General features: G+C 48.7%; 1 protein-coding gene across 1 annotated transcript in view; it reads left to right on the top strand.

Moving 5' to 3' along the window:
- Positions 1-862: 862 nt before the first annotated feature.
- The window catches only part of DCUN1D4 (defective in cullin neddylation 1 domain containing 4), a gene marked incomplete at both ends in the record, with an annotated part of 67,651 nt that continues 57,789 nt past the window's right edge, over positions 863-10,724 (top strand). Inside the window, 3 exon segments of the mRNA XM_080698032.1 lie at positions 863-931; positions 935-967; positions 969-1,026. Coding sequence (XP_080554158.1) covers positions 863-931; positions 935-967; positions 969-1,026 — 160 coding nt within the window.

Below are 10,724 nucleotides of genomic sequence, written 5' to 3'. Positions count from 1 at the left end.
GTACCCATCTTTCGTGGGCTGGTGACCCGCCCCGGACTTGCAGGTGTGCCAGCCTGACCGCGGAGCAGAGTGGCCTGGATTCCGGGTGTGCTGTCTGGGCAGGCAGACGTTGTCTGATGGACAAAGCCGGGAGCCTTCGAAGCCGTCTTAACAGCCTATTTGTGGCGGAGGGGGAAGAGGTGTGTTGATTTTGGAATAGACGTGTGCATTTCGAAAGTGAGGAGAGAATCGCTGTTCTGGGAGAAATAGGGATTCTTTCCCATCAAAGGATTTGTAAAAACCAAGACGCGGCAGTTCTTTTTCTAGTTTCCTGCGGTAGGAAACAGCTGGCAACAGAAGTCTCAGTCCGAGTCGGGCGCAGGCTGCGCTCCAGAGCCGGGCGAGGCGTGCGGGACCAGCGGTGCGAGCCTAGCACGCGCGGCGCCCGGCGCTGGGGACCCGCTGACTTTCCTGCTTCGAGCAGCCGGAGTCCAGAGACCCGGGCAGCGCTTCCCTTCCCGGTTCTTTGGGGAACACTTCGCGTGCTTTGTTTCAGATGCCGACCCATCTTTCTCGGTTGGTCTCCAGCTCCACCAATCCCGCCCGCCACAGGGCGGGGCTTCAGGGTCAAGGTGGACCAATTCCCCAGCCTCGCCCCTACACGCGCTTTTGGACCCCCGGGGATGATTGACAGGAGCCAAGTCCAACCCGCGACTCCAGAGCGTGGCCTCCGCCAGGGGCGTTACGGAGACCAGGCCCTGGGACCAATCATCTCGGCCCTTTGGGGGCGGGGCCTCGCCGCCGGCTCCAGACCGGCGCTATCGGCACGGCCTTCGTCGAATGAGAAGCGAAGAGGGGCGGCCCCTCGGCTGAGACTCAGCCAATGAAGAAGGCGAGATGGGCGGACCGCGAGTGCCTGGCGGCGGGTCCTCAGCTCCTAGCGGAGGTGCGGTGAGCCGGTGGGGGGACCGCGAGGCGAGCGCGGGAGCCTGGGCGGCGAGACGGGTGTGAGCTGCCCGAAAATGCACTCGGATGCCGCAGCTGTCAGTGAGTAGCAGGGAGCGAACGGGCCGGCGATTGCCAGCACTCTCCACTCGGCTCCCGCCGTCCCCGCCTCACGCCTCCTGTCCCGAAACGCACCCGCTCCGGAGCCCCTGCCCGGGAGCCACCCCTTCCCCTCCGGGGGCCGGGGCGGGCGGTGACACTGCGGGCGGCGTGGGGCGGGGGCGGCGTGGGGGAAGGGGACGGCCTGCCGGGGAGGGCGGAGGTGAGGGGGGTGGGGACTGGCTCCGCTTCTCAGTTGGGGGAAGGGGGGGCGGGACGTGCGATGGAGGGCCGGGACCCGAGCGTCCGGGGTAAATGGAGGTGCAGGCGGCGGGCGCTGGCGGGCAGGGCCGGGGGTGGCACCGGCGCGGGGAGCGGGAGCGGGCGAGCGAGCGGGGCGCAGGGTGAGGGCTTCCCGAGGGCTGAGCGGTGCGGGCGGCTCCGGGAGCCGGCGGGTGAGTGCGAGGGGAGCGCGGGGGCGGGGACAATGGAAGCCGGGCTGGCTGGCGGGGGTGGGGGAACAATGGGGTGGGGAATGGGGGCCGCGGCCGGGCGGCCGGGAGGGCGGGCCGGGGATGGGCTGATGTAACGGGAGGGCGAGCTATGGGAAGCATCGGGGTGTGATGGAATAGTTGGGGAGTCCGGCGGGCGGGCGGGGCGCTGGAGGGTGCTGGGGACCGGGAGTGGGGAGGGTTTGGGGCAGGTGTCGGGACGGTTGGGTGATGGGGGAGAGGGTGGGAGGGCTTGGCTGGCGTGTGGGGCCGGGCCCTGCGGTGGGGGTGAAGAGCTGGTGGGGAGGGGCCGGGGAGGACTGTCACGTCCCGGTGGGGTCCGCGCCGGCCCGGGGGTGTCGGCTGTGTTTTGGGGAGCGTTTCCCGGAGTCCCAGCCTCGGGGTGCGCGGCGAGGGGGCGGGGCTGGGAGGTGTCCCGAGGCTGGCTCTGGCCGCGGTCCTCCCGGAGCGGCGGGAAGCGAGGTCAGCGCTGGCGCGGGCTCGGGCTGCGGGACTGGGGGGCGGGGCAGGGGCGCGGGCTGCGGGTTTTCGGCGGCGGGAGCCGGAGGGGTCGGGTCCCGGGCGCCGGGTGGGGGTTTTCCTCTGGGGAGGTGTCGGGGTCCCCGGCGGTCCGAGGGTTTGGCCGTCTGTGACGCAGTTGTCTAATTTCTGGCCATCAGGTGTGGAGGCTGATCACCCGGGACAGGCTTCCCTGCAGGGAGGCCCGGGCCAGAGGCCCAGCGCCGAGCTACAGGGGCGCGACCTCTCCTGGGTTTGCCTGGAGGGCGCTTTTGGGGTTTCCTTTAGGGTCTGGCTCCAGTGGCCGGGTGTGAAGGGGAAAGGCAGTCTTGCGGAATTCTGGGACTTGTAGTCCGGGCCGTGCCGGGCAGCGGTTGGGCTGAGTGCACGTGGGTAACTGTGGAAACGAGTCCCAGAATGCCGCGCGGCCCTCGGAGCCTCCCTGCGCTGCCAACTCGAGCTTTATTTCCCTGGCGACTCGGGCGCTCTGGGGAGGCCTCCGGTCCACCGGTCTGTGTGTGCCCGGGAGGGAGAGCCCAAGCCAAACCCAAGTCCTTTCACACTTGTTATTTCGATCTGAACACCCCCCCCCCCAATAAGTGCTTAGTCTTGAATCCTTTAGCATGCAGGGTTTGGGAAAATATTCAAGAAGGAACACCATCTAAAGCAGTATTGAGAAAGGTGTATTTATTATGGCACACAGTGTATGTAAGCCCTAGGCTGTTGGGTATAGCCTTATAGGGGCGCAGTGGGGACAAATGTATTCCTTCTGAAGGTAATAAAAACTATGCATTCATTTTGATTTGCATTACCCAAGGATGAGTTTCTTTCTTTTTTTTTTTTTTAAGTGAATTGAGTGATGGAGGTGGCTTAATGGAACTTGAGATGGATATTGTTTCATTCGAAGAGCTAGCATGAAAATGTGAAGAGAAGCAAAGGGAATAGGTGTATCTTCAGCCTTCAAATAAACGTGGAAAACAAATGAGGCTGTTATTTTCTTTTTTAGATGTGGGCTGTGATTCCTTCTCTCTAATATTAGAGCCATTCCTCACAATTTGTAGGCTCTCAACCAACACATCTTATGCCAGTTCTCTTTATGGGAATATAATGATGATTATCTCAAAAAGATTATTTTTTAGTTATACATCAGGTATTATGAAACTATTGTAATAGAGTCATTAGAAGGATATTTTTATTTTTATGTGGATCATATTGAAAATGGCATACATTCAGACTGTGCTTGGTGCCCTTTACCCCCTCCCCTGCCCTTCCTCCCAACAGTAAGTGTCCAGGTTAACCATGCTACATTCATACTTTTACACATACAGAAGGGTGTGTGTGTGTGTGTGTGTGTGTGTGTGTGTGTGGTTCTGGGGGTGGAACCCAGGGGCTTTTCTACCTCTGGGCTTTGCTCCCAGACCTATTTTATATTTTATTCAGAAACAGGGTCTCACTAAGTTGCTGAGAGCCTCATTAAGTAGTTGAGGCTGGCTTTGAACCTGTGCGATCCTCCTATCTCAGCCTCCCAAGCTCTGGGATTACAAGCGTTGGCCACCACGCCTGGCTAGAAGGATATTTTAATGACCTAAATGATAAAAAGTCTTACCAAAAAGTTCTAAGACTTGGAAACCTTTTAGTGTGATTACAAATATACTGGATTCACATATTTGTTGAATGATTTTTTAAATAATGTCTAAAATATTGGTCTGTGTGTGATGTTTTGGGGCATTAACATATCCACATTTTTTTTTTTTTTTTTTGGTGGAACTGGGAATGGAACCTAGGGGCTTTCTACCTCCGGGCTATACTCCCAGACCTATTTTTTTATACTTTATTTGGAAACAGGGTCTCACTAAGTTGCTGAGAACCTCACTAAGTAGCTGAGGCTGGCTTTGAACCTGCAGAATACTCCTGTCTCAGCCTCCTAAGTACTGGGATTACAAGTGTGCGCCACCAAGCCTGGCCTATCCATCTTTTTTTTTTTAAGCCTGTGGTGAAATATCCAAGAAGGTGTAATGTATAATAAATATTTTTTTAAAATGCGTGCATTTAGTCCTAAAATTTGCAAAGGGTAGAGTAGTGAGGTTAAAAATATATGAGAGCTATAATTGTATTCAAGATTAAAAAACAATATTAGGCTAGTTATCCTCCCCTTTTTCTTTTGTTATATTATACCCCAAGGGACAAGTACCCTCTACACACATATAACCCCTCCTCCTCCATTCCCCAAAGCCTTAGACTTCTACATAGCGTCAGCTTATACTTTATACGCTAGTTTTTAGGGTCCACTCTGATTTTTGGCTCTTAGATCCTTTAACCTAGCCTTGCATTTAAACATGTTTCTTATACTTTATCTAGCATTTTTGACTGCTTTATGCTGGGCAGGATTTTGAGGTAATCTGTCTATAACAGTACCAGAGAAGAACGTCTCCCTTATCCTTCTCCATATAGAGGACTTCTGTATATTTTCTCTCTCTTGGTTTTCTCTTTCTGGTTCCGAGAAGTGCCTGTGCTGGTACCTGATTACATTTTTCAAACTTTATCATTTTCACCTTTTTTTTTTTTTAAAAAAAAAAATCTTTAGCCACTTACAGCAGCTCTAATTTACTCCCTTCTTCCTGGTTATGATATATGTTTACATTATTCTCATTTTAATAATCTCTTTCTGCAAATTTTAGCTAATAATTAATGGGTAAAAATCTTGTTAACTCAGCAGTACAAAACTCAAATCTGTTAGAAGCTGATCTTATGATGATTTATGTTGCATTTAGGGTGCCTTTGGCAAGTAGCAGTACTCAACTAAAACTGGCTAAAATAATAGGGATTATTATTGTTCAGAAGCAGGAAGTCTTAGCGATAGATGGTTCTAAGGCTTATGCAGTGGCTTAATGACATCTTTAAGAAACTATACTCCTGTGTTACTGGTCTTGCCAGCTCTATATTACCAATTTCACTCTGGACTCATTTGTTCAATTCCAGATAGAAACCATGGAGAGGGAAGCAAGCAAAACTATTTGAATGAGGCTTTATTGAGGTTTATACCTGAATATAAAGGGGTCTGTGGACTGCTCTCTGAGGACATGAGAAGTGTAGCCTATGTAGACAGAACACAGTCACTATTGCACATGGTCCCAGGATTTCTGTATGTCTTGTCCATTCTTTGCTCTTAGCACCTGGTTTGCACTTGACCTGTGATCCCCTCAGCCATGATGGATATGTCTGTACTAAGCTTGCAAAAGATGGTGGAGGTGCTCACTACCACCACCCCAAGAAGGTCAAATATATTGGTCAAAGTTAGGCTTTCTGCATGTGGTTGGGGGTGTGGTTGCAGGAAGTTGGAGGGAAAGAGTCAACAGCTCCTCAACCTGGTCACTGGTAGAAACATCTTTTGAAGACAGCTTAGGTCATGGAAGAAAGCCTTGGTGGGGGATTTAGGGCCCTTCCTATTTTGTCTCATTTGTGTCCCTTTCTTCCTAGGCTTATTGCCTCTTGTTAGCAATATGGTTGCTGCAGTGCCAGACATCATGCCTATGATAAAACCAGGGAGGGATGGAGCATATTTCTCTTGAACTCCATATTCTCTAGATGGCTTTTTTTTTTTAGAAACTCACCCTGGAAACTTGTTTCATTGTCATTGGTTAGGACTGATCTCTTACAACTGCTGGTTGTGAGGGGGCTGAGAAAGTGAAAGTTTGTCATTTTTCAGCTTCTGTTATTGGATGTAGCCTTTGCTGGAGGATGAAGGCTGAGGAGAATGCTCTAAATTTGGCAGCCCACAGGTTACATACCTGAACAGCTGCTTTGGCAGACTCTGGCATGGTCTCCATTATTTATTTTTTCTTTTTCTTTTTGTCGATTTGTTATCTGCTTTATCCTAAAAGAATTCAGGATGACTTACAAAATAGAAATAAAACCCTATTAAGTGAAGGAAAATAAATTGCACATGGACTTACAGGATGCACCAAAATGCTTGTTATATGTCGGAAATAGGCCTTATATCTGACTGAGCTTGTTAGTAGTCAAACAGGAAACCAAAACTATATTAATTTAGTTCATTTGGTTAATGAAACTGCAGTAAGTTTTATAACCCATACTGGAACTTTAGGCATTTCTTATCCTCTCTTTCCCTGGTTGGTAGGGAAAGACTGCATCGCTGCCCACCCCGCCCCCTCCTCCTGCAGTTGGGACCATCAAGGCTTGGGTTTGGCCCAGCCTTCTCTTGTAATGACAGTGCGCCTTTTGCCAGGCTCAGCCTCCGTTCACTTTGTCTTTTTTCTCACTATTTGAATGTTACTCGTTCTTAGGACTCTCCCACCTACCCAAGGACCTTGAGGACTCCAAGTTGAGTATGGACTCCTCAGAACAAAAACCCTGGTGGGTTGGAGCAGCGTCTGTAGTTCAGGCTCAGCCTTTCCCCATGCAGTGCTCCCTCCTGACTGCCCCCAGCTGCTGCTGTAGAACTCTTCGCTCTGGCCCTCTCTAGTGGGCTCTTTCTTTCCCTTGGATCTTCAAAGTTCTGCTTACTTCTGTTGCTGAGTTTCATGGTATATAACAGTGGCTGCTTGTTTACTTATTCTTTCCCCAATTAGATTATTACTCCCCCTCCCACACACATAAGACCATATTTTACTTTAGGATATACCATGATGACTTGCTTAGTTCTCAGATATGCCTTGAACTTAGTTAACTATTGAGTAGTTAGTGAATTTGCTAGAAAAATTAGTTCTTCCTGCTGCTATCCAGCATGCTCTGAGTCCATTTTCACTTCCTTAATTTTTTTTCCCCAGGGAATGCAAGCTTTCACTTTTTATTGTTACCCTTAATTTTTTTTTTTTACCAAGTCAGTCATATGCAAACTAGTTTAAGTAATACTTTTAAGAATATAGGCAGATATCAGCCTCAGAGATATGCAGAGATTAAAAGGCTGGTTTATGTGGGAGGGGTCAAAGGAGTCTGTTTGTAAATGTGTCATGTCACAGAGTCCTGGGCCCAGAAGGTTAGGTTAGGATTGACAGATATGTTGTTTAGGAGGCCTAGAGTATTTTGGTTCATCTCTCTTTCTCTCTTATGACCATATCCTGGTCCTAAGGATTTATTTCTTAAGTTGATAATAGGGTGAGATTGTTGAGAGTCTCTTCATTTAGGAAGTAGACAAATGGTGTAAGTTGGAAAGTGATGTTCAGGGGCTGATGTGTAACTGGGAATTTCAGCTGTAGAAATATTTGTGGGGATTTGTGTACGTATATGTAATAGTTATTTTGTTTAGCTAAAACTTCTCCAGTGGTTCTAATTAATGGCTTTCTAGTCAACTTTAGTTAGGTATAATTTATATAAAATTATTCCCACACAAGTATATAGTTGTATAGATTTTGATTCACACACACACACACACACACACACACACACACACACGTAACCACTATTGAATTAAGATGTAGGACATATTTCATTACTCCAAAAAGTCTACTTGTACCCCCTTATAGTCAGTACTTCTCTCCTAACCACACCACCAGAACTTTGGTTTTTAATATACATCATCTTAGGCCTCTAACATGTTCATTGATGATTTGTCTGGGTCAGGATTGGATCCGGCCTCTTAAGAACAGTACAGCTGTCACCACTGACATCCTCCAAAGTGGCATCCATGGGTTCCTGCCTTCTTCCTGTCTCCTGTCTCCACCTTCAGGCCCACGCTGGGGGGTAGGTGTGAGCAGTTCTGCCTGTTGGTGGGAATTCTCCAGTCAGAGGAAGAGCCGGGCTCCGGAAGACCGTGCCCATGCCAGACACTAATGCCTTAGCCCTGCTCTGTAAGTCCCACCTGTATAGGCCGGCAAGTGAGGAAAGATTTCAAAGATAAATATTTCTCTCTTGCTTTCACACATACAGAAGTATTAAATCTAAAGAACAGCTATCAGTGCTGTATAAATTACATGTCTGCTAAGTAGTATTTTACTGCATGGAATTAACTTAGATGGCTTGCTCCGTCGGAAGGGTTTCCAGTGGCTGACTTTTCTTGCTTTTCTGTGCCCCAAAGACATGCACTGCTAGCATTTGCTCCATGAATACGGTGATCTCTTTAATTGCCATGTGGGTCAAATTGGGAGGCAGGAAGGCATAATTGTTAGGTGTGGGCCCTGGAGTCGGAATGTCTGGATTCACATCCTTGTTCTGCCATCGCGTAGCCACTGGACTGTGGGTGAGCTGTTCAACTGTGTGCACCTGAGTCCTCGTGTAGAAAAATGACCTGCTGTGGTCTATTAAGTCACCAAGTGTTAATTGAGCACCTACTATGCACTGGGCCCTGTTCTTCCATCTTTTATGAAGTTTCCATTCTCATGTGGGGAAGGAGGCAGCTAATAAACAGGTAACTCATATACTGTGTCCAGTGGTGTTAAGTTTTATGCAGAAAAAGCAGCAAAGTGGTGAGCACAGCACCTCTGTGTGTGGGAGCGTGGGGGGTGTTGTAACCTTTGATCCTATGGTCCGAAGACCTTGCCACAGGACCTGGAGGAGGAAGGGGCCAATCCACAGAGGGAGCACCACTGTGGGGGCTCTCACCTGATGGGCGGGTGGCGCCTGGAGTGAGGGATGGAGGTGATGTGCTGGGAATAGAGTTGGAGTGGGTGGAGGGGAAAGAAGTAGGAGGCGAGATCAGAAGTGGTCTTGAGAAGCAAATGAGCTGAAATGCACACTGTTTTTATTGCTAATGATGAGCCTACTGAGGAGTCTCCCCAGTCGGCCTTATAAGGAGCCCTTGAGAGGAAAGAGACTGCAGGAGAGTCAAGTGAGGCATTCCCTCACGCATTCGTTCAGCAAACATTTGTTTTTGTTTTTTGTTTTAGATACTGGAAGTTGAACCCAGAGGCATGGTCTACCTCAAAGCCATAAACACCTCCAGCCCTATTTTATTTTATTTTTAAGATTTTGAAACAGGGATACATTGCCGTGATCCTTCTGTCTCAGCCTCCCATGTCCTAGGATTACAGGCCTGCACCACCATGCCCAGTTTCAGCTAACAGTTGAGGGGTTCTTCTGCTCAACAAACAACACAGGTGCCAGGGCTCCTGTGTTGAAGACAGGGAAGTGATGGGCAGTTGAGGTGTGAGAGGGCTGATGGCCGCTGGATAGGTGGTGCCCAGGGTGCTTTGGAATGTATGGGAGGTTGTCATGTGAGTTTAGCTTTTGGAGTTTTATTGTGTGAAGAAAAGGTCCTGAGGGCTTGTGTGTGCCAGGGAATGGGCTCCTAGGGAGGGAACAGCATGGGTGTGAACATGTGAGTGTGGTGAGTGGCTGCAGCTGGATGAGTCTGTGGTGAGCTGGAGGCAGGGGGAAGCCAGGCGGAGGAGAGCAGGGCCTCGAGGACTGTGTGACTGCTTTGCCTGGCCTACCTCATTCAGTCCTCACCCCCAGAAAGTAGGTGAGGGTCTTTTGTTACCCCTGCTTCACAGATGGGGAAGCTGAAGTGCAGAAAGAGTAACTAACCTTCTGAAGGTCACTCAGCTTGTAAGCCAAGGGTTGAGTTTCTAACTTAGGCGCTCTGACTCCAGTATCTGCCATCCTCCCCTCCCCCACTGCCAATGGATTAATTCCCAGTATTTTATTTTGCCTATCATTTAGCTCTTGTAATAGCCCCGTGAACATGCTGGAATTCCAGTTTTTAAGATTGCCTGGCCTGAGAAAGATGATGGCTGGGCAGGTTAATAGTTAGCTGCTTTTTGCTTTTTGTTCTTTTCTTCCTGGAGTGGACTGAACAGGATCAGGATCTAGGATTTCTGAATGCCTTCTTTCTACCCCTCCTCCCCTCTCACTCTTGCAGTAGACAAAGCATTGCAGTAGACACTTAAAACCCAAACCGGTTCTTACTGAGCAACTGCAGCATTGTGACAAAAATATTTCTGTACTTTCTTAACTTGCCAATGAAGCAGTAACTTTCAAACTTCTTAGTTTTTATTTATTTTAATGAATGTGTATTGATGTACTCTTACCTTTTATATTATTTTTAAACGAGATATATAAGAACATTGTAGAAAAGCTAGAAAACAAAACTTAGTAGAGCTACTAATGGCTTTTGTATACCATTTTTTATAATTTTTTTTTTTGCAGGTTTTGGGGATGGAACTCAGGGGCATTTGACCTCCGAGCTACACCCACTGCCCAATTTTTTATTCTTTATTTTGAAACCGGGTCCCACTGAGTTGCAGAGGGCCTCACTAAGTAGCTGAGGCTGTCCACGAACCATGATCCTCCAGTCTCAGCCTCCCGAATGCTGGGATTACAAGCATGCGCCACCACGCCCAGCTTTTATAATTATTTTATAATTATTTTATAATCCTTTTTTTTTCTGTAGGTAAGGGTAAGTTTATGTTTTCCCCCTTAATAGCGCATTCTACAGATACTATTCCCAAAATTAGACGACAGATTACTTGTTCTTAATTAAACAGGAAGCTGAGGATAGTCGTCCAGTCAAGTCCTGTGGTTATTGTATTAATAGATCACTGCATAATCTCTTCTGTTGCCTTTACTTTTTGCTCTCCTAGGTTCAGTCTGTCTTAGTCTCTGTGTGATGATAACAGGAATTAAATTGGCCTCCGTGGGTGGGTGGTGTGGACCAGCGCTGTGCTAAGTGTTTGAAGAGCACCATCTCATTTAATCCTCTCATCGTCTCGTGGAGAGTCCTGTTTGAGCTGTGGA

This window comes from Muscardinus avellanarius (genome assembly GCF_963383645.1).
Source record: "Muscardinus avellanarius genome assembly, chromosome: 6".
Lineage (NCBI taxonomy): Eukaryota > Metazoa > Chordata > Mammalia > Rodentia > Gliridae > Muscardinus > Muscardinus avellanarius.
This window is presented reverse-complemented; position numbering and strand designations above follow the sequence as displayed.